Raw genomic sequence first — 24,885 nt, 5'->3', positions numbered from 1 at the left:
CAAAGGTACAATTGTACATAATGAATTGCTCTGCTTTTAGGACTAAGTGTAGATCTCCTATGAAATCTGAGCATATCAGTGCTATCTGGACACTGAAACAAGTCATAAAGGAAACATCTGTTGATTCTCAAACAAACCAAAAATCCTAAAACCACTATATTGACTGAAGGAACTGCAGACCAGCCACTTATGCTGAATACCATCTTATTTTCTCTGGATATATTACGGTGCAAACCTTTGGCTGAAAAAATATTTCAACCGAATGCTAAAAGCTTTGGCTTTAATTTCCTTAGTAGAAAATCTTCATTGCCGATGCAAAACACATTGCCGCATGTTTTTACCATACAACTGTGTGACAAACCAAGCTAACTGCCTTTCAGTTGCACAGCCTAAACAAGAATCTAAACATGATTTTATCCATAAAATTTATGTAGTACTCTGAAATTATCTGGAACATGCGAGACAGACACACAATAATGAATCAAAGTAGGAAAAAAAAAATCACATAATTTGTTGCAGCTTGTTCATTGGTGAACAGCAACAACAGTTATATATCCCAAAGTAATACTCATGTACTTATCCCTCTCATCTTTATGAAGCACTTAAAAGATGAAAAATCCTCTAAGTGCAGTGCACTTACTGTAATGAAAGTAAATACAGACACACAGACATAAGATGGCCCATTGCTGATTTCCTCTACCATGGTGAAACGCAAATCATTACTGACTTGTCATCAATATATCTCTATTTTTTATTCAACCACGATAACCAGGATTTAACGCTTTCAAAACCACCAACATAAAGGTGACTGGTTGAAAAAGGAAATACTGATGATGTTAGAGGTGCAATTTATAGAGTACAGCTAGATGGGAATACAATAACATATTTGCTTCATACTTTTACAGAACTGGGCATTGAGAAGTACTGAACATGCTGACATGCTAATAGCAAGATACATGCACACTCTGAAAAAAAGAAGCAGTCTGCTTTTGAGAACAGTCCTCTGAGCAGAATGCACCTAACATGCTCTGTGCATGCCCTGGTGTGGCATCCTGTCTTGACTCAGACAATATCTGGAATCACTGCCAATGCACAGAACTGGATACTATAATAGTGCAGAAGATGCACCATGAAGAAGAGTTATGATGGCACGTATCCAAGTGAAAAAGTATTTCTGCTCATGCAATGTGCTACCAAAACATCAAATACCACATCTTTGACTGGGTCCTGAATAGAAACAAATATGAAAGTAAAAATCTTCATGGATAACATGCTTCTGCTAGGAATTGTGTCACTTCTCATGCAAGCTTTAAAAAAAAAGAAAAAAAAAAAAGTAAATAAGAATTTCTCATCCTTCTCTCCAAATAATTGATTGCTGTCAGAACTCTAATCTAATATTAGGTGAGCTCATCTTTTTTTCTGCCTTGGAGCCATTTTAACTTAATATTGCTCTCCTTCCAGAACCATGAGAGAATACAGACACCCTTAGCCACTACAGATGCTGCACTGATATTTTACTTCATCTGCTTGCTATAAAAGTCATCAATATCGCTCTGCTCCTGAAAAGACCTTTTCTAAGAAAAATGAAAACAAATTGCTGGCATTAGATCAAACTTCGATCTCTGCAGCCCTAAATGGGAAAACCAAAATCCAAAGTCCCAAATGGTGCTTTGAAACCTTCCAAAAGGCCCTTCAAGAAGGCAAACTTTATATTTAATAAAGCATTTTTCCAGGCTGATACTGCCATGTGAGCAGTCAATAAGCCCAGGCAGCCAGCCTGGCTCTGGGAGAGCCTACCTGCACTGCAGCCATGAGCAACGTGAGCTCTTCATAGAAATCATGCCTAAAATTAGCCTTTTGCTTGCCTCTTTCCCAGCTGTTCCCCCTTCCCATAGTCAATACCCTCTACCTGTGCTCTGTCACATCTCCCTTTTGCCATCCCTAGTTACCTCCAGCACAAGCACGACCTGCTCCCCGCTATTCTGGAGCAGAGTAGGGAAACGGTGGTCTGAAATACTCAGTCCACAGTTGCTATTTCCAACCAATACACATTTCTAGGAAGGTTTAGAAGTGTTTTTCTTTTTTATGTTTTCCTCGCCTGGTTTCTGAAGGATACATTTGTGTGATTACCATGTCAGTCTTCCTCAAATAACCCCCAAAGTAACTTTGCTCAGTGTCTACTTTCTATCAGGTTTGACAGATGGAAACTGAGAGGACATGATTCTTCTGAAGGCTCATAACAGACAGTGGCTTGAAGGAGAAACATGCCACAAAGGCACAGCAGAAGCTACCAATCATCTGCAGTATGCAGGTGTCCATCCTTGGACACCCAATCACTGAAATTTCAGTCATCACTTCATATTCTTTCAGTGATCAACTATGACCATGAATGTTACCTCCTAAACATTTAACTGACCTAAAAGTGCTCCTGACACTCTCCATTTCCTGCTTCAGAAGCAACTTTTGACATTACAAAGTTGGTAACACAATCTGTATTGGCTAAGCTAAAACTATTTCTGCAGATTCTCAGTAACTTCCCAGATTCCAGTCAAAATTTCAAGTTGAAGAGATTTACAAAACTAAACAAAACACCAGAAACATAGGATGGAATTCACTTTGCTGTAGGCTGTAGTTCCTTTTCTTTGGATGCACGGCGCAGTACTGAGCCCCAACAGCAGCCACATCCTGATGGCACAAGGGGGATAACATCTCCATCCTGGTGCACATCCAAGGTGACCCAGCTCAGGAGCCTATCTTCATGAATTGATCCCTGCATCGTATCACAAGGAAAAGATCTGTAGGAACCTTCAGGCTGCTTCCTGTAATGCCTGTCATATGCTCAGACAAGAATTATCTAGAAGGATGTATCTGAGCACAAAGGATGAAGCAGTTTGAGGAATTTGTTCCCAGTCAAGTCTCAAGATTTGAGAATAGCTAAATGCTTGCAGTTGCCACAGCAGGGAGTCTAAACCGTAGTCAAAATGTTTTCATTTTGAAACGAGATAAGAATAATGTTTCCAAGTGAGCAGGCAGCTGAAAGAGTGAATAGCAGGAAAAGATTGATGCGCCAGAGATTTTACAGTCTCCTTGACTCACGTTTTCCAAACATCCACAGAAAATGATGCAGTAAACAGAAACAAAATTTGTATTTGCATCTCTGCACTGTCTGCACTCAAATGTAATGGCTACTGTGCTAAAATGTATCTTTAAAATTATGACAACCTCAAGATCAAAGAGCTGAATTGTCTCCAGAACATCACTTAAGCATTTCAGACCATCTTCTTTGCTTCATTTACTATAAGCCCCACTATCCTACAGATGCAGCATTAAACTGATAAATATGCTTTCATAATAACACAGCAAAGCCAGATGTCTTTTAAGTTGATTTGTATTTGGGTTCAAAGATCCACTACATTGAGATAATAAATATGGTGCCAGATCGCCAGGCATGAGAAGCTACAAAAGACAGATGACCTTTGTGCAATATCTCACCTCCTTCTTTCTCAGGAATGTAGAAACAGAAAGTTAGGAAAGCAGACACTGACAGCCACCACAAAACCATCCAAAACAACATCATTTTTATTAAAGCATAGAACAGCTTTAAAAAACAAACAAAAGAAAAGAGTAATCAGTTGCTTAGTTGTAGCTGTGTTTGCTGTGTCTTTGTTTCCTTAAGCGCCTGAGAGAACAAGAACAAAATTGCCAGCAGTCACATTACAAAGACAGGGTGACAAGCTGGATGACCCTGTACGTCTTGTTCACATCTTGTGTCTGGGTTCTTGACTTGCATCTTAAAAGGCTTTCCTATCAATGCCTTTGCAGGAACCTGCTATGCCATTCAGAGGAGTTTCTGTCAAACCCAGACAGAAAGATGAATGCTTTCCCTTACCCGGCAGGTCTGTAATTGCAAGCCCTACCAGGAAACAGCACCACCTCCTTGGGGTTACTGTTAAGAGATATGATGTGAATGGAGGTTTGCACTAAAGAAACAGACAACTGATGACTTAAACAAAAACCTCCAAAGCCAGAAGAGCTGTTCATTCGTTTGAAACGCAAGGACTCTTCCACAGGCATAACCCTGCCCTCCCCAGCATGCACCTACCCATGTCTGCCTATGTCTCTCTTACTCTGGTGTCATCAGGAGTGGCATGACACAGCAGGAAAAGAGACCGGTTCACTGTGAGACCTGCTACTCACTCTCTTACAGTGTAACGGCCCCCCTTCCAGCTGGACATTCCTGTAGAACTGCTCCCTCTGGCCCCAACCTCAAGGACCACCTCACTGCTTCCCAGGCCCAGGTACAGCAGAAGGCGGTAGGGCACAAGCAAGATGAACACAGCACCAACCCAGTCTGCACTGTTACAAATCTTTGGCATGGGGCTGAAACATGTCAATTTACAAACGTTTTGCTGAGTTTGCATGATGAAGAGTAAAACCGTGCCTTGAAGATGTACTGTGATTGCTCATGTTTTCTCTGTGCCCCTGTCATGCAGAGCACCAAGGACATGGCACTGCATACAGGACAGCAGTGGTGGAGAATGCAATCTCCATTCTTCCATTGCTCGGTATCTCCAAGCACAGTTTCTCGATTTTCAACATATTTCCAAAGAAAACAGCAACCAACTTTCTCCACTATTTTTCAGTTCACAATTAAAACACAACCAATACATTTCATAAGCAAAAGGCACTGTGAGTAGATGGAGAAATGACTAACAGACGTAAATACCTGCTTGCTGTGCAGTCTGTGGGATTTGTTGACTCCGCTGTGCATTGTACTGAACTGAGGCAATGGGTCTGTACTGCTGAGTTGTTGAGGTAGGGTACTGACCAGATGGGTAATAATACACTGGCATCTGCAGGAAGAGAGAAATAGAGACAACAGAACCTAACTATGTACTCTGAAACTCTTTAGTGTTTTACATTTACAAAACAAAACAAAAAAAAAGGAAGGAGAGCATGAGTTAAAGTAAATAGTAAATAGGTCAGCAATAACTGCAATCAAGAGGAGAGATTTGCATCACATCTCTTCAAGCACTGCTGGTTGCTTTCAGCTCTGCTAGGAAAAGGGCTGCCTCACAGTTTGCTCTCCGTGCTTTAAGAAATAGATGGAAAAAAGTGGCAGTGAGAAGAGACAAAAACACATGAGGCATATGCAGAAAACTACACACAAACTAAAGAAATTGCTGTAAAATATCAAATGCTGCAGAAAAATGAATGCAAGTGACACCATTCATATTAACATAATACACAGAGACAGCATATTAAACCACAAAGTGAATGCTGGGGGACATGGTCAGTTTGAGGCAAAACTGGAGTAAAAAATATATAGGAGAGATAGCGGGAAAGATAGAATGCATATTGCTGTGATACTTGTACAAAACTATTATTAAATTCCTACTTTTATTAGCTACATCCTTACGTCAACACTTCCCTTTTAAGCTTCTCTCATACTTGGTGTGCAAAAACAGTCATAGTAGTTTTCTTGGGGGAGCTAAGGGTAGGCACTGATCCAGCAAGTTCTGCTAAGGGGGCTTCTCTTTTCTGTTATTACTACAGAACAACATGTACTACATCACCTCATCATGTAGCTGAACATGAAGGCTGAGGGTGACTGGAGCTAAACATTTTTCCTGTACAAGCTATATCGCCATTACTGAGACATGAGCTAAACAGTTTTCAACTGACCCCTGGCAAGTTCAAAGCACTCAAAATTTTTCATTTTCAGCTGCAGTTGATTCTGCAGGTACCAAAGTTCAAGAGCTTATGGTACCAAACCGCAGAGGGAAGCAGGCTTCAGTGATGCTTCCCTCACAACTTTCACCACATCTTTCAGCATTTCTTAATAAATCACGCAGTATTTATCCTACTCAGACACTTCCACATAATCACAGAAAATGCTTTTGTTTTTTTTCATGCAAATCTTAGAACTACATCTGCCACTTTTATTTCCATGGAGGGAATGGCTGTGGAGGAGTTGAACAATTAATTATCCATAAAATTGGAAATTCTAATTGTTCACGTTGGACAACCTAATTATCCATTAAATAAATATTAGTGAAGTAAAGGTAAGTGCATAATTTTGTATACAGAAGGACACCTGAAAGGTGAGGATACGGATGGCTAATTGGGCAAGCAAACACTAATCAGCAACTATTGTGGAAAAAGTATTGGGATAAACAGTACTGACTAGATGATGTTGGTAAAGTGAAACCCACAGACAGACTGATAATTAATATCACCTATCAATCGAGAAGATGAATTCCCATTTGTTTTTCAAGAATTGCTATTTTTTCTCTTAAACCAATGGAAATCACGTAGCTTTTTTGCTTTTGTTTTTCTCCTGTAGATGTTATCAGCTAGATTCAAACACATACGAAGAAGACACAAATGCTTTGACTGAAAAATGCTCTAAGCTATCCTCCTTCCAGACCACACCAGGTGACAACTAATGGCTACAGCTGTTGAGTCATTTGTTTTCTTGGAGAGTAAAGTAACAAAAGCAAAACTTGTGAAATGGGCAAAAAGTACAATTAATTTGTTTCTCTGCAAATAAAAGCCATAGGGTATCAGGAAAGTAGAGCCAGACATCAGGGTACCTCAAAACAGCATGAGTAAAGGATCAGGCCATTTTATCACACTAAACTCATCATGTGGAAACTGGATAGCTCTCAGCAAGACACAGAAATAGCAGAGTTAAACAAGGTGAGAGGACTCAAGCTTAGTGAAGTCCCTGAAAATAGTTGATCCTGCCTTGAAACAGAGGAACAGATCTCAATTTTTAAAAAACTATTATTTTTATTACACTACGCTACAAATTAAAGGATATTAAATCTCTCTGGAAATACTCCCCTTGTCCTGACTGCAGCTTTTAAAGGATTTAAATTTATTTGATTTACTTTAAGCTTCCTAATTTTCCTTCTGCAGACATACCTCTAGATATTTGAAAACACGAGTGTGTATGAAATGTCTCTCATGGAAAGAGACTGTAGATAAGAGCTTTAAAATGAAGCCTAAACAGTGTAAGTTTTCAAGTGAGCTTTATAGTCGAACACGTACAAAACCTGTACTTACACTGAAACCCTGGGTGTATTTGGAATTATTATTTTTTAATCACACATTAACCTTTCAGAATTAGTGAAAGAGTTTTCTCTCATCTTCTCAGTTCACCGGGATCTAAAACATTTGTTATATACTCCATTTAGAAGCTTTTCAGAGTGTAATCTATCACCCTGAAAAACGTTAGTGGTAGGAGTACTGGGTAAAAAATCATTTAATTTATAAAGATTGATGGATGAATTTGCTAGTAATCACACACTAACTGAAAAGAAGAGATCAGGCATTAAAAAAACGGCTTGGTGTAAAATGTAAACATGAATATAATAAGTCTTCAGTGACTGAGGGGTCTGGAAGGATCCATTTTCATTTATCTTGAGTACATCAATACCTCAGTAGTTGAGACAAGTTATTTGTTCTTTAGTGAACAGTGAAATTAGAGGAAGTAAATACTGCTTACAATGTCTACTCAGACCCTCCTGAATTTTTCAGTTTTTCATTACATCAGCATTACTAACATCTTGCTCATGTTCTCTCCAAATGAACACGTTACATTTCTGTTGAAGCCTACTGAAAAGTCGACTTATTTTTGAATTACTTTCCCATGTGAATACACAGTCTAAACTGGGACCTTTAGCAAGCATAATGTATTTTAGCAAATATAGCATATGTCATTTACAGAACTGAAAAGTTTTGACTACACTAACAAGTAGATCAACTCAGCTATATCATTATCCTAAAAAAGCTCACACATCTGAGACCATAATCCAAGAAGATGCTGTCTTTTCTCGCCTGTAGACTTTACTCCATTGTCTTAATTGTTGACATAGTAAAAAAAAATCCCCTCTGTAATAATTACCCTTGAAATATTTGACAAGTGATCATTTCCATTGGAGACATTCTTATTCTGAATGTGAATCCCCTCTTTGGATGCTGACCATTAATACATGTCTGTGTTTACTCTTTTTTATTTAACTTAATCTGCAACAGGAGTGGGCACATTGCTTCCAAGGCACCCATGGCCATGAACTGCCATCATCTTTTCTCCTTTCATTATGCTATGTCTCTACATGATGGGCAGTGACTCAACACAGCACTGGCTTTCTGCTTTGTTCCATCCACATACAGTTCAAAAGCTCTTTGTTAGCCTAGGTCTCTCAGACTATTCTCTAACAGCTTCCTTTAAATTATTAGGTACATTGTTTATTCTCTTGTAGTAGGAATACAATTCCACACTTCCTTTGGACAGATTTTCACTTTCCTATCTTATCTCCCTGCTGACTCACAGCTTGATTCTGCCAGCTCATAGGCACTGCTGATGTTCAACTAGGTTTGAATTAACACCTTCACCTAGATGATTAGTGATGCTGACACTATTGCTAAAATGGCAGCTACGATTACCTAAAACTGGAGAAAAGACAACAGAAACCACAATAATGTCTTGAAGCATGGAAGAACATTTCTTTCCAGTATAGTTACTGACTGGGCTGCATCTTTCGTTAAGCATTTCTCTCTTCCCTCCATCCTCCATAACAACTGCAAGAATAGTAACAAAAAATAATGGCCTGTGTGCAACACTTGCAGGCACTTCCACCAATACGATTTTATCAGGTCATTAAGACCCACCCACACGTACGAATTCTGCCTTCAAACAGACTCCCAACCTTTTTTCATGTCTCTCACTGGAGCCATGCTATGAATAAAGATTTTGCCTCATGGTAGTACAGAGTCTCTAGGAGGTGGGAATCTAAAAAGAGCCAGCTCAAATTAATGATGACAAAATTCATTCAGGTGAAAAATCCTTCAACCTGTATCATTTCTCCCAGCCTTTCCAAGAATTTGTACAATCTCACTTTTGCATATCACTTTGCCAGTACAACTTCCCCAAAGAGCTAGAGGTGGAAGTAACTTCAATGAGTGTATGCCTTGTCATTATCACAGTATTTACAGTTTTCCCCATCTCTTCATTTGCAGAGGCAGAAACAAGAAGAAGCAAATGTTGAGCAATGACAAGTACCAATGACAGATCGCTTCCAAGTAATGCGGGCCCTTAATGGCAGCTTTGGGCCCTTAAGTGCTACAGAAGAATCATCAGACAGAGAAGAAAATTGAGAAAGTGAAGATGATTGCTATTTGTGATACAGAAAGCAAATAGGAATCTGTTGCTAAAAGTCTCTTTCAGCAAACACAGACTAAAGGTTTTTTTTGCCAGCTGGCTGAACAAAGACAGATTGCTATTTTCAGGTTATTAAATCATGACTTGGTTGTTAAACTGAAGAACAGCTGTAAGGAAAGATGCAGCATAAGATGTATAAAGGGTCCTCTCATCACTTCTTAGGCAAGCTCTTTGGAACTCCAGTCTGCTTCTGTTTTGATACAGAATCTCAGAGTGCTGTTGTATAGCCATATTTTCTTGAACTTTGATACAAAAACTAATAAAAAAAACCCAGTACCTTTGGGCCTGTAGATTTGGAGAGCTTTCCTTGCTTCTCCTTTCAGCCTACAATGCTCATACTCACAGTACTTCTACCCAAATTTTTGTTGCTCCCATTTTGCGACAGCACAGAGGGCCCCACAGCCAATCTATTAGAACCTTATAAGCAATGCATTTATGGGAACTAATCAGCCATTAGAGTCAAGCCTCCTTTTTACTGGTATAAATCCAAAAGAAACATCCAAGATATAAAAGTGCTTTCACATTGATTACTTTGCATTGATTAATGCATCACAGTGTTTGCATGCATTACTACCCCTATTACTCTTTTTGTTTTTAAGACTCTCTCATACTACCTGACTTGGCATCTGAAACCAGCCAAGTGTTGCATCTAAGTCCAAAAGAGTAATAAGGGATTCATACTGAGTCAGTGCCGCAGTCAAGTTGTGTTGTGACTGGGGAAGGGGAGCATGGTATAGCTGCCCTGCCCAGCAAACTGAACTGGTAAGGCTGGTAAGGGAACTTGCAGTGGAGGAACTACTATTTCTCAAGGCTTTGCTTAGCTTTCTGTAAGAGAGAGCCCCTGTTTGCCCTATGCATGCTATGAGTAGCCCACAAACTACCATGCCGTATTCTACATCAGGATTTCCCACCTGTCTATTCTGATGCAAAAAAGCTGCTGCCCTGCCTCCCTCCTCAGCAGACCAAGACCGCTGTACTTTCATAATACACAGGCATGGGCAGCAGGGCCTGACCTCCACAAGCCCACTTCCACACAGGTATCTGAAAAAGATGGACTTTTTGGAACAGTGACAATTTGGAGATGAATGGCGTGCAGGTGCAACAGGCACAGAGGAAGCTGACAGCTCTGAGTTTCACACACTTGTACCCCTCCATGGGGATGAATAAGTCCTAAAGAAAATAATGAAAGTTGCTGCAAGCTCAGAAGATACTTATTTTGCATTCAGTAACTCTCCAATGTATTATGATGCAGGAGGAAAGTCCCTGTATGCACCACATCTGGGGTACGGACACGGATAGCAGCCAATAGACACACCGTTAGCACAGTATTGGCCCTACAGATAAAAAGGCAACTCCTCCTTACATCTCCTTTCAGAGAGTTTCTGCCTCACCACTAACAATAGAACAAGTATTAATAATGAGAGAACACAGCTTCACAGAGACACTAAACTAGTCCAGGTGAAAATCCTGCACCCAGGTTACCCATCACCAGGATGAGGACTCACCACTCAGCCCTCAGATGACCAATGCATGACAGTGTTCAGCAAGCGGCTGTGAAGTAAGCTCAGAAAAACATAAACATTGATACGATCCCCCGTCAGTCTTTTCTTTGTAACAAACAGTCTCAGATCTCAGACTTTCCTCGTGAGGGAAGTGCTCCAGACCCCTCACCATTTTTGCAGCCCTCCGCTGGACTCTCTCTGGAAGTTCCTTGTTGTTCTTGGACTTAGGAGCCCAGAACTGGACACAGTATTCCAGGTGTGGCCTCACCAGGGTAAAGAAAGTAGAGAGGGAGAAGAACTCCCTCCCTCGAACTGCTGCCCACATTCTTTTTAATGCACTCCAAGATACCATTGGCTTTCTTGGCCACAAGGACACACTGCTGACTCATGGTCACCCTCTGTTGTCCACCAGGACTCCTAGGTCCTTCTCCACAGAGCTCCCTTCCAGCAGGCCAGCCCTGACCCGTACTGATGCATGCAGTTATTCCTCCCCAGGTACAAGACCTTACCACTTGCTACTGTTGGACCTCATCAGGTTCCTCTCTGCCCAACTGTGCAGCCGGCCCAAGTCTCACTGAATGGCAGCACAGCCTTCTGGTGTGTCAGCCATTCCTCTCAGCTTCATATCATCAACAAACTTATTGAGGGTGGACTTTACCCCTTCATCCAGGCTGTTGATGATGTTGAACAAGACCAGATCCAGTACCAAACCCTGAGGAACACCACTAGCTACAGGCTTTCAACCACACTCTGCACCACTGATCATAACCCTCTGAGCTCTGCCAGTCAGACAGTTTTCTATCCACCTCACTTTCCACTCATCTATCCCATGCTGTCTAAGCTTATCTGTGAGGATGTTATGGGAGATAGTGCTAAAAGCCTTGCTGACATCAAGGTAGACAACATCCACTGCTCTCTCCTCATTTACTCAGGTGGTCATGACATCACAGGGGACTACTGGATTGGTCAAGCATGATTTTCCCTTGGTGAATTCATGTTGCTACTCCTGATAACCTTCTTTTTTTCTTCCGCTTGCTTGGAGATGACATCCAGAATAAGGTGTTCCATGTATGCCATCAGTGCTGCAGAGGCACTCGAGAGATGTGGGTTACCAGAAGTGTTGTGAACCTTGGTTAAATGATGTTTGAAAGCACTGAAGACATGAGGAGTTAGATGTGAGGAAAGACTGCTGGACAACCCCAGCTTATTCACCTATAAAAGCAGCCTGAACCAGGCGAGGAATGCATTAGGGGATTCTGCTTTTCAGATCATCTTCAGCACAAATTCTTCAGAAAGATGGCAACATGGAATTGTGGAAACAAAGACAATTACAGATTTTTGCTAGGAAGTTAAAAGCAAAGAAGCACTAGAATTTAAATTCCTTTTGGACTAAATAAATAATGAACTTGTTAACTTTATTTTTTGAATACTTCCTTCAAAAACAGAAAATACAGGAGGCATGGTATTAATAATTTGATTTAAACTCTACTTTAAAATTGTACCTATAATTGGATAAGAAATTCGGCTTTTTCAAGTGTATGCTTTGATAATAGGCCAGAAAGTCATCTGTGCATTTTACTTCTTGACAGTAATCACTTTCAATATTCTGTAAAGGTACCCAGGAGACAAGTAGAGATGTTTGGTAGTGAACAGAAAAACATTATCAGTCTTCAAGAAGACAGTAAAAATTACTGATCTGTGACATCTCACATGTTCAAGTCAATTAAATATGATTAACGACTACCTGGGCTGGTGTGTATGGTGCTCTTGATATATACAAGGAAAAAGGACTGTGGATATTTACTCACCCTCCTCCTCCATATTCATCTGCAGATGTGTCCTGTAGTTCAAATACACATTCAAAAAATGGTTTGGAGATAAGGAAGGAATTGCTGAAACCCCAGAACCGATAGAGGCTTTGCAAGTTTCCTGCTGCCTGCAAATCTGCTAAACCTTTGCCAAGGCAGGAAAAAAATCAAAATAATATTTTGGAGAATATCCTGGAGAATATTTTTAACATTGTCTTCCTGATTTTACAATGAGCACCACGCAACAGAAAGAAGAGGAGGTTCTGCCTACCTGAGCAGGTGGTGGTGGCTGTTGCACAAAGCCCTGGGGTGGCGGTGGTGGCTGCAGCACTTGCTGGGACACTGGTGGACCTGAACCTGTAAAGCCTCCTGGGGGAAGCTGTTGAGTTGGGGAAGCCATGATGTAACCCGTCTGCTGGGCAGGCTGCTGTAGAATGGGTGACGGGTAGACAGGACCAGAAGGCGATTCGGGGTTGTCTCCAGATGACTGACGACTTAAGCTCATCTGGTTAAACTGGGTGGTCATGTCATCTCGCTGCAGGGCAAAAGTCAGTAGAAAACGATGTAGACATGATGTCTGCAGTAGAGTTTAAGCAAATCAGCAAAGCAAAATAGGTTCAAACAGAGCATGAGGGGAAAAGGAGTTGCTCAGCTCGAATAAGTGCCAAACTTTGCAGAGATATCTAGAAAGAATGGAGGCAATTAAAAAGAAAATGACTTTAAATGCTCTGACAAAGGGTGCAAGGTGGTTGGCATGGCCTGACACAAAAGCCAATTATTTTGGCTTTTACCCTCCCCATGTCCTTCTTTTTTTTCCCCCAAATGTCAGTGAACTTTACAGTGTTCAGAAGATGACATTTTCAATAAAAAGGGCATGAAAGTAACGTTATGGTGAATACCTTTTCGCCAAACACAAAATTCCTCATCCAAAGACATGGTGGTAATTTCACCTGTTTTTCAAAATGATCCCAACAGGAATTCACATGCAGATCTTTTCCTTTTTGGACCGTTTTGATAATCCAAGGTTGCAAACATAGAGAAGGTAAAAAAGCTAAGCTTTTGGTCCTTATTTCAAAACTTCTAATGCAGCGTTGGAAAGAAACAAGTTTTATTTGACTGCAGAGGGGAAAAAACATCTATGGTAGGATGAACATACTGCGTTAAATCAATGGACCTAGGTCTTGCTACATGCTGGTAATGATAGAAGGATTCTAGACAGTACCTGTTCAGTCTTGCAAAAAGATTCGTTGAAAATCAGCTCTCAAGTTTATTTCATGAAGGTCAAAGATTTATAAACGTTGATCTGTGCCTCTTCATTTGTGCCCAGATTACAAGACTTTTAAATGTCCAAGATAAAAGTGTATTTTATATAGTAATACACCCCTCATAAAACTATCTAGTGTGCTAATATGCAGATTTCTTATTCCCCCCCCACCCCTCAGGGATGGGCAATAAGCAATGCAAAAATCATTTATATTTAAAACATCAATTTTGTTTTATAAATGATTGATTGTCTTTGATTATGTTGACATTCCTGTGGCGTTTACTCTCCAAAGTCATCCTGCACAATATATTTATCTGCAGGAAACTTCAGAACAGAAAAACATGGCTTTTTGTGGTAAGCACAGCAGCAAACACTTGCTCAACAGCCTCACCCTTCTGCTCTGCAGAAGGATAATATGGGCAATCATTTTAAACACTCTTGTCCAGAGCTTCACGGGGCATAAGAAAGATTGCTATTACCTTTAGTGGCACTCTCTATCCATATTCAGACACATAAGTGGTCTATCTGAAGTCATTTCTTTAAAAAGGTAAGATATTTGTTACCTGGATGGCAAATGACTATAAGCACATTCAATGAGAAACTTCGTTTCGTCTGGAATGTCTTTGGATCTGCACAACAATTTGTACATTGTGCATACAATGTACATTAAATAGACACACTTTGTATTTGATAAAACTAACAATTTCATGAAGAAGGGGAAGTTTGCCCATTAAAATAGTCTAACTTGGCTTTTTACGTTTTAGTGCTTATCATGAGAACAATCTGAGACGCACGGGAGATACTTTTCAAGGAAATTATCACTGAGATATCCAACTTCTGTTCAGCACCAGACATGTTTTCTCATCCTTTAAGTGGTACTGTTCATCTACCAGGCATTAGGAATACTATTCTACCTGCAAGGATCCATTCAGCTTTGTTTCCATCTTTTACTATACTAGGTGACATCTCCCCCTTGAGACAAATCGGTCATAAACAAGATTACCAGGGAAAATAACAAGGAAAAAAAAAAAAAGATCTTGCAGTGCCTCTTAAAACGTCAGCTTTATTTTACAACAGTATAATCTTAGCCCTGGAAGCACCAAACCAGATTCAGACTCCAGAAGCGCACTCTGTTTATTTTTATTATACATGGGCCATTAGTGTTTAGCGGTGATGCACGATAGCATCACACCTTTGGCAGATGGCTCACCAATACTCTGCTTTTTAAGTGCTCTGGTATGATCAGAGAATAAATCTAGGCAGTAGATTTAATATACTGATAAAATAAAGGATTTCCTAGAGGTCTTCTCCAGCTGCAGGCAGAAAATGGGGACAATATCCAAATCTCAAATACCCTTGAGGCTTCAAGGTTTCCTTGAGGCTCCTACTAACTAAGTAGACAGCTCTGCTCCAAACTTCATCGGCCAGGTTGGATAGCAAAAACCAGTGGAGACATTCTTACAAAATGCCTGTCAGTGCTTAAAAATGTTAAGGCCCAGAGGGGTTTAATTGGATCTGTCCTGGGGGAAGCCCTTGCAGTCCTCCCCAGATGCCCTGGGCATGCTCATGCTCAACACACCCACTTCAAGGAAAGAAAATACAAAAGTCTTTAGTACCACAGAAAACTGTTGCGTTGGAGAGACTGGCAGGAGGTGCTGGGGAGGATAAGAAACTGCTGGATATTGGACTGACTGAGAAGATGGCTGCATTGCCTGAACAGGCTGCAAAATAAACACAGTGAAAGACAATAAATACAACCCACTTAGAAAAAGAGATAACAACAACAACAAACTCTGTTTCTGAGAACAAAGGTCTCAAACACAGCTCTGAAAATGCAGGTGACTCATCGCCAGAAGAGAACAAGAGGTCAGGTACTGTGATTTTAGTCCTCATTTTATCTTTCCACAAACAATTCTTTAGTACAGACTTTTCTCCTTATGTTCTTATATTTGGTGGCTGCTAGATGAAGTAAAGCCACAGCTACACCTTTTTATTACTGATGGGAAGCAAAGCCAAATTATAATTTTGCATTTAATTTACAGAGATAAAATGGAAGAGCAGCACAGTGTAAGTTTACATTTGGATTTTGCTGATAATGACTGATTTAACTCAGTGTGTCATAGGCAAAGGAATAATGATTGTAGAGCTGCTTTGGCAGAACATAATAGCTAGCAAAATTAGCAAAAATCAGGGTGCAAATTAATGACAGAGACAGGTCTGTCAGCTCAGAGCAGATGTTTACCTAAGTGAAAAAACAATTTTCTACAGCACTGTTGCCCTGGAACAACTTTACTATTTCTTTTATTTTAATCTCGTTAAACTTGACTCTTACAGAGGTTTGGAACCACCAACTTCTTCTATAACTGCTGAGACCAAATGAAGAAATGAGAGCCACAAACATCAGTGCAACCACAGTAACATCAAAGCAACAGCAGTGATTTTAAACGTCTCTCGGGATAACCTGGGATGAAACTGTGCCCAATTGTAACAACACAAAAAGTACAGTGGATCTTGGCTGCTCTTAGAGCAAGTAGGATATCACATCCTTGCTGGAGTAATTCCCTTTGTCTGCCCTGTAGTCCACCCTGAATGAACAGATACGCAGTGTACAGTTTGAACCAGACCCAAAGTCTGCTGCCTGTGCTTACCCATCGCTGGCCATATGCCATGGCCATCCAGGGCCCAGGGAGAAGAAGCACCATGGCACTAAGCCTAAACTCCTCTGCTATTTCTCTCTACTGCTGCAGCTCCAGAGCTTCTAGCTCACAGTAGGGTCATGGCCAGAGTATGGGGCAAGTGCAGAAGACAACAGGAGGTCTTTCTGGGGGCTAGGGCTGCGAGAGAGCTACCTACAGAACAGGCCTGATGTACCTGGAATGGGAGAGTCAGCAGGGTCCCAAGCTGTACTTGAATTTTTGAACTCAACCCCACTGCTGTGGAAAGGACAGGAAAAAGTCCAAAGCTGTTCACACAGCATCAGAATAAATTTATGCGTGATGGGCCAGAGCCATGGAGAAAGCATAGGGCCCTTGAAGATCCACCAAGTAGTAATGTTTTCTACATTTGCAGTCCAAATTCCCCACCTTCTCCTCCCACACTATCCTTCTGGTTGGGTTCCAGTTCTGCCCCCAGCTTGGCAGACTATAGCCCAGGAATGATGGTGACAAAAATCTCCAACCCTATTTGGTATGTGTAAATATTCTGCATATAGTGTGCCTACGTTGCATGCCTCAATTCTCATACCAAAGGAGGAGAAATCCATAATGAGAATAGTAATCTAAAATTCTTTTTCACAGTCTATTAGCAATAGGGATCAAACTTGCTAAGTGTAGCTGTTAGTATAGTATAAGCCTACACATGGATAAAAATAGAGAAAATGTGCAGAGTAATTAAACATTAGGAAGGAGAAACCATTAGTATACATTCACCTTTACTTTCAAAGCTATGGAAGGGTGGCTGGTAAAGAGTGAATATAGATCTGTGCTCCCACGCCTCCACTTTCAGCAATTTGTACTGAACTACAGATTACACTAGTCTGAAAATGAATGCTTCAGCTTCTATTTGCACGGCAGTTTTTCCAAAAGAAATTTAAAGACTATATAGATATACATCAACTAGCTTAATAGTACTTTTCAAAATGAAACCATCCTTTAGATGGAATTTGAAAGGGAACTTTATTTCTCCAGCTGTTTCATCCACACTGGAAATACACGGTTTTCTTCAAAAGAAAAGAACAGAAAGCATTTTGTCTAGTTGCAGCCTTCCCTCCCCTAATCCTTTGGTTATCCTCCATACCCCTGAGAGCTTTGTTTCTTTGTCCAGTGGCCAGCACACCTACCTGTGTGACAAGGTGACTTGCCATTTGCTGCTGAGGCTGTTGAACCTGCTGAGGCTGCTGGGATGAAGGCTGTTGCTGAGACTGTCCCACCATCTGGCTCCTCATTGTCGGCTGGCTGCTGGGAGGATTGTATATTGCCGGTGTCCCATCAGGATTTACAAAAGGTTGACCTGAAACAAAACACACTTCCTTTGCTGAACATTTTAAAAAAATGACTGTTTTCTGTATGAAATCACATCAGCTTGCTCCAACTGATCACTAATTGACCTGCTACAACAGTAAAGTGATTGTTTTTCTCATTACATTATCAGTCATCTATTTTTTTGCAGGCAAGGCAGATAACTGATATTTGTTTTGGCAGTACCCACAGGGAGTAAGTAAAAGGTTGCCATGACTATAAGATGATTCAGGTGCTTTGGTTACTGGAAATCATTCAGTGATGAATCAATTAGTACTAAGACTGAACTCTGGAACAAACACTGAAAGCAGAGGATATTCATGTACATTTTACATCTGTACAGTGGAGGTTAAATCATAGAATCCGAGGATGACCTGGGTTGAAAAAGAGCACAGTGCTCATCCAGTTCCAACCCCCTGCTGTGTGCAGGTCGCCAACCAGCAGCCCAGGCTGCCCAGAGCCACATCCAGCCTGGCCTTGAATGCCTGCAGGAATGGGGCATCCTCAGCCTCCCTGGGCAACCTGTTCCAGTGCCTCACCACCCTCTGGGTGAAAAACTTTTTCCTAATATCTAACCTAAACCTCTCCTGTCTTAGCTTAAAACCATTTCCCCTTGTCCTATCACTATCCACCCTTGTGGATGCAACTGTAGAATGTATGCAACCACTCTTGACACACCATACTTCCCAGACATACAAGAAAAAAGCCTTTGTTACTAATTTATTTACACACTGTAGTAACAGCGCTGTTCTTCAGAGAGTGGTGCCCTACTACAGGATGCAGCCCCAGAGGTCATCAGGGAGGAAACAGTTAATATATCTATGAAAATCTCTTATATAAGAAAAAAATTCTACCCAATTTTTGCTAAAGGCAGTAGGCGGTATGTATGTAACAGGCGCTGAACTCTTTTTGCTTCAGATATAACAAAATAAAATATTAAAAAATTATCCTTGCCCAAGTGACTGCCTTACAAAAAAAAAAAGAAAAAGAAAAAGAAAAAAAAAAGAAAGAAAAAGAAAGAAAGAGTTTTGCCCTGTAGGCAGTATTTTTCCTTGACCTCAGTTCTGTTTAATTCTAACAGAAATTCATAAATCAATTTAATTACATATGCATACTTAAGAAAAAATAAATTCTAGGTACAAAGTGATGACAATGAATATGTAGGAAAGTGAAGTAGGAATATCCGAGATGAAATAGGAGATTTGGAGGAATGTGGTTACTCTGAGTAAGAGAAATAAAGAGCTTGTGTTTTTTATGCCTCCCCTGGTCCAGGCAATGCCTCTGCCTATTCCATCTATTCATTGCTCAGTGCTTTTTTGTTCCTTCCTCTTACTATTGTGATCAGAACCACAGGAGAAGAGCCAGATGAAGAAACCTTGCCTTCCCTCACCAAAGTACAAGCATTTTCTGGATTAAGTCATATTCACAGTGGGAAAATGAGGGAAAGATCAAAGAGAGTGGAAGGGAGGCATGGGTCAGTTGTGTGCATTAGATGGTTTCCTGATAGTTGCTTTGAAGATCCTGGGTGAAAAATGGCATGGAGAGAAACATTTGTGGCTTTTTTTCCTCCTTAACTTGGGAGTCTCGGGCTGCAGAAGTATTTTTACTAATGAGCAGCATATAACACTTAATCACATCCAGCTGGTGTCTCCTTATAGGTTCGGAAGATTCAAGGCCCACCAAAGAAAAAGAGGTAGTGACAGGGGAAGTTTAGTTAAATGTGACCTTCTTATGAACCAACTGTGAATTTGCTGGCAAACAACACAGCACAAAGCTGCAAAGAATAAACACCTGTAACAGAAACACCACAGACTGCTGTCCAAAGGGAAAACCAATACAGAAGAGGCTTAGAGAGAAAATGAATCCAAAAAGCAGTACATGGGCTACTGGGAACTGGACTGGGTGAGCAAGGTAAGAGCCTTCTGAAGCATGTGGCAAGCACTGAAATGAAGCCTTGAAGAAGGCTTCATTTATAGTGACTCAGAGAAGGAGGACAGGACCAGAAGAGAAAAGGTCTGGAAATGCTTATAAAGATATAAAGAAGACCTTTTAAGAAGAAATTTTGAAGTAGGTAATGAAAAGGAGAGGTCAGATGCCAACATGGAAGACATATGTAAGTGATGAACTGTGGCCTTAATAGAAGGGCAAAGATTTTGATGCCATCTGAAGGAGTAAGAATTAAATGTAAATGCTCTTAAATGGTGAAAGGGGTTAAGTCAGAGAACATGTCAAGAGGAATCCTTTAAAGGGTAAAGCTGGTGAGGCAGGTGAAATGGAGAGTAAAAGAACACAGCTGCATAAACAGTCCCTACCCAAAGCTTCTCTATCTGGGGAAGGAGACGGCTGAACTGAAAAAGTGGAAAGAAACTGTGAATATGTAGAAGCATGAGGTGCCAACACCTGAGAAGGAGCTGAGCAGTGTAATGAAAACAGGGAGGTGCTGACAGCATCTGTGGATGCCATTAGAGGCTTGCCGTCAGTGACTGTGTAGTGTGAAAGGAAGCAAAGATCTTAAAGGGCATGGTGTTAGGATCCAAAGAGAGAAGACAGGAAGTAACCACTTTCTAAAAGGAGAATAAAGAACTAAAGAATGATGTTACACAGAAAAAGAATCTATTCATTACAGGAAACAAAGCTCCTTTTTCCTTTTCTTTAAACTGTCTTCTCTTCATCTATGTTTCTGACAGCATCCATCACTTTGATAGTTGAGCACAGCATCCAGCAATCTCTATGCCTCCTCCCTATGGAGCCTCTTTTGTAGTGTTACTGTAATAAGATGCAAAGATTTTGAGTCCAAAGAGTGGAAAATTTGTAGCATGTATTTTGCTGCATGTTAAAAACACAGCAGATGCTACAGTACACACTGGCTTCCAGCACAGGTAGCAGTGTGAAGCTATACATTTGAATCAGTAATTTCAGTCCTTGTAAGAATCTGCTCCTTGCATTCCCTTTAGTATGCATATATTTATTTACAGATAAGCTACAGAAATAAGACATGCAGACTGAAAAAAAATTAGAATTACACGTACATAAAAACCACTCACACTGTGAATGTTAAACATACAGACATGGAACTTGGTTATGCCCCTGCAGACAATGAGGCACACCAAAGAAAAGACCAGGCACTCTGATCTAGAGGCAGCACTGACAGGCATTATGCCTGTAGCAGACACAGACTCCCTAGGTAGCAAGGAAAAATATGAGCTTGCTGATGCAAACTGCTGAACTGCCAAAGCTGATGCAGGGTATGTTTCTCTTAAACACCTCTGATAGCTTGCAAGTGTGGTGAGCTGCAACCTTTATCCTTGCTATAGCCAAGAACGGGTACAACCTCTGAGCCGTTGGTTTGACTGGAGGCAGCAGTGATTCTTTCCACTTGTTTCAGCACTAGCATTTGAATTATAGATGGACTTCTGCCTAGGCCTGATGGGTTTTGTATGAAATCACACAAAATACCTTCGTCTGTACTATCCTGAAACTCTGATGTTGCAGATAGTACTCTCAGCTTCCAGCACAATGGAAATAAGTTCATAAACATGGGTTTTGTAGAATACCTACCTTCCATTCAGTTCTCTCCCGTAATTTGACTTGCTAAGAAATGTCTAAATACTCCACGTATGCTGCCAAAATTAGGCTCTCATATAAAGCATATCATAACTTAGGAACAACTACACAAACATTAAAAGCTTTAGAAAAGTCAGCTCTGTCTGGAAAGAACTTAGCACTTAGAACTTCTCCCTGATCACAAATTTGCTGATAGGTACTGATTATCTCCAGATATTTCTATCTCTATATGCCCAAGTAAAGCTTGGTTTGATGGTTTTTTCAGGAGTGATTTTCTTAAATGCAGCAACTTTCATTTTTTCTCGATTCCATTCTAACTCAACATTATTAATAGTGGACTCACAGATCAGCTCTACACATTTGCACCCAAAGACTGGAAGGCAGAGGTGTAATATACATAAAGTACTGGTTGTAAGTAATAATCCCTAAATGAAAAGCTTTTGAATGCTCCATTGAGGACTTAGAAAAAAACCTTCTAGAGTTCAACTCTGAGCCCCCTGTTTAATGAAAAAATTCAGTGCACTGTATGCTTTGTTATTTTAATCCTAGCATAACTCAGCTAAGGATGACAGCACAGCTAGTCACGGTCACCGAAACAGTGCAAATCACTGAAGAAGCATCACAGTCTCAACCTCCCTGAACCTTTTTAATGCTGTCAGTATAATACTGTGGGGAGTAATAGCGTAACATTATCTTGACTTCATCTGGACCAAGGGAGGAACAAATTGCCTTAGACTTTCAGCAAGCACTCAAGTTCAAGCTGAGTGGCTTCTAAAACGCTTGGATGACAGAAAATGCCTAGTTAAAACTGCAGTTCTTAGTACCAGAACAACACAGAATTGAGATTACAACTTTTTTCACAGAACTCCCTGTTTACATACAATTGCTAATCACATAGCTCAGGTAAGAAAACTAACTCAGCAGTGCTATTTCAAATGCCTTTTGAAATTCTTCTATTACTAAGTACAACCTCTAGAACTTTGAGCATCACACTGTACTTGCACCATACCTCAGCATGCTTGATATGGAAGAGTATCTGTTTCTACTAAAGTTTATGGACACTCAGAGGATTCACAGCCAAGGAGTGCCAGGATTTCACAAGATGAATACCCTGCCCAAGACTGCATGAGCACTATGTTTTGCATTACTTCCCACCACAGAACCTCTCTACAAACAAGAATTGTGCTGAGTTCCCAGGTGACACGAATAACACTGAAATGCACGTGGCAGGAGCACACTGGACTGACCTGTGTGTGGGTTGAGCAGGATACTGCCAGGAGGTATCCCTGCAGCTTCAAGTGGAAGAATGATATAGCTGGTGTTGCTGGGAGCCACCTGGCCACTCATCCCGTTCTCAGGGTAGGACACGCTGCCCGAATTGCTGGCAGTCAACCCGGGGACAAGAGGTGCACTTTGGAGAGGCTGATGTATTCGTGACAGGGATCCTGAGGAGCCAGCACTGCTGGAAGACTCTGAGCCTAAAAGAGAGATGGAACCGCAGTTATGAGAAACCCAGGCTCCCACCAGACATGTCTCATCTACAGGGACAAACATAAGCAGTAGTGCATGCCCAGCTGGCAAGAGTAGGGTTTTTTTTTCCCTCCCCATCGAGCTCAGTATTCAGATTAATTTCTACAATTCAGAAGTTTCAAATTCAACCAGCTAAACCAAATGTACTAACACACACCTGTGACTGGGAGGAGGGGAGCTTCATTCTTTTAAAAACCATATGTAATTTTCAAACTTCAGAGATTCTACTTGTGTATTGGTTTCCTTCTAAGACATCTCACAAGCAACCTGTTATCTAACAAACACAGCGTCTTTCCAGATTGCCATGGATCGTTGTGTAAAAGCTGATGCAAACTTTCCTTCTCCAAACCCCATCTCCATATGGTAGCTAGGCAGCTACAACAGAAATAGTTCTCTTATACGAGCTGTGCACTACTTGCCATTGGCAGGACCTTTAATCTGCTTCCCCAACATCTATTCAAGAAAGTTGTAGTGATTGCAAAGGACTTTTTTTTTTACATTTCTGTAAATACACTCCAATGTTGTCTTAATGTACTTGTTATTTATATCTCTCTGTGCATACTGAGGCTGGAAAATATAGATTATCTCTGCAGGGACAGTTCTATTTATTTGATCATTTAATATCTCTACATTTCTACAACTGCGGAGATTTTCTTGGAGATCATCCTCACCAAACTCCAAGTGATTCTTGGCATCTTCCTGTCAAGTGTAAATGCAGATATGGGAGTTCTATTTTCCTTCTGCAGGTCCTTTTCTGCTCTTCTCTGGCCATTCTATGTGCATTTCATACTGCTTATTTGAGTTCTCACTTTACTTTCTCCTCTATTCTGCCACCCATGAATTCAATGGGTTAGAAAGCTACTTGGAGATTCCAGACAAGATTCCATAGCTCGCCCCCCAGCCTGTTATTATTTCTAAGCCTATAAATACTATCAAACCTAAGTTCAAACTCTCCTCTCCCCGTTTAGTGCTATTCTGAAGAAGCACCATTAGCATAAAAGAAGATTTCAGCTATGACATTCGTTATTTTTCCCTCCTTTTCAGCTGTTTTCATGTCCGAATCACAGACTGATCTTTACCAACATCTGAATGTTAAAAGCCAAAAGACTGTAACGAATTCAGATGTACTCATCAAATGGAAGGCAGAAGCAGGAGAACGATCTCTGAAGCTACCACCACGTGTTGGCTGAGACGAGAGCTAAGAACTGTGTTCCTTACAAGATCACAGAGCTGCATTCCTGTGTCAGTAGATCAAGTTGGTGATTTTGAAAGAATGCAAACAAGGTGCAAAACCATTTTTGCTATTTTCTTAATATTTTCCAAAATATTCAGAAATTATTACCTAACCACTTTTGCCACAATTTATCCTGTCCACGATAATCTATTTTAAATTTTCCCCTCATTACAACTTCTCATCAGTTTCAGTCTACATATATTAAACCAAATAAATGCCAACACTAATGCTTGGAAATTAACACCAATTAATCTTGTCTCTGTAGCTCTGATTAGCCGTTTTCACAGTTTCTAAATTTGGAATAAGAAATCACCACAGAATGAATTCAGTACTGTAACAAATGACCAAAAAAAAGAGAATCTGACTTTATTCAGACTCCCATTAAGAGATGCCTTCATAAAGTCTTCTGAAAGGATCTCTGACTAAATGAGATTTTTGCCCCCATTATGCAACCCAACGTCTTTTTTCAGTATGTAATACTGGCTACTTCTAGTTTTATCAATAATTTCCTTGCTGCTTCACAGCTGACATAATAGAAACCTTCACATTCTCATCATTTCCCGTTAATATATTTTGAAGTGTTCTGAGAAATACAGCGGTTCAAAGAGCAGTGAAAGAGAATGAGACAAAAATCACCACAAAACCTTAATAGCTTAATTTTTCAGGGGGAGTGTGTGGAGGTACCATTAGTTTCCCAATATTCTGAGCACTAACGAGCAATGCAACACATTTTGCTCC

At 40.5% G+C, this 24,885-nt stretch overlaps 1 protein-coding gene across 20 annotated transcripts in view; it reads right to left on the bottom strand.

Annotated features, from left to right (window-relative positions):
- ARPP21 (cAMP regulated phosphoprotein 21) overlaps positions 1–24,885 on the bottom strand; it is a 185,008-nt gene that overhangs the window by 30,857 nt on the left and 129,266 nt on the right. For 17 of the 20 annotated variants that reach the window (XM_052692829.1, XM_052692831.1, XM_052692836.1 and 14 more), the window contains 5 exons: positions 22,631–22,861; positions 17,642–17,811; positions 15,420–15,524; positions 12,811–13,074; positions 4,727–4,853 (listed from right to left, as the gene is read on the bottom strand). In XM_052692829.1, the coding sequence (XP_052548789.1) occupies positions 4,727–4,853; positions 12,811–13,074; positions 15,420–15,524; positions 17,642–17,811; positions 22,631–22,861 (897 nt within the window). The remainder of the gene's footprint in view (positions 1–4,726; positions 4,854–12,810; positions 13,075–15,419; positions 15,525–17,641; positions 17,812–22,630; positions 22,862–24,885) is intronic. The other 3 variants (XM_052692843.1, XM_052692845.1, XM_052692846.1) reach the window with 1 other exon arrangement.

The sequence above is a fragment of the Tympanuchus pallidicinctus genome, unplaced genomic scaffold, assembly GCF_026119805.1.
Source record: "Tympanuchus pallidicinctus isolate F22 unplaced genomic scaffold, pur_lepc_1.0 scaffold3, whole genome shotgun sequence".
Taxonomy (NCBI): domain Eukaryota; kingdom Metazoa; phylum Chordata; class Aves; order Galliformes; family Phasianidae; genus Tympanuchus; species Tympanuchus pallidicinctus.
This window is presented reverse-complemented; position numbering and strand designations above follow the sequence as displayed.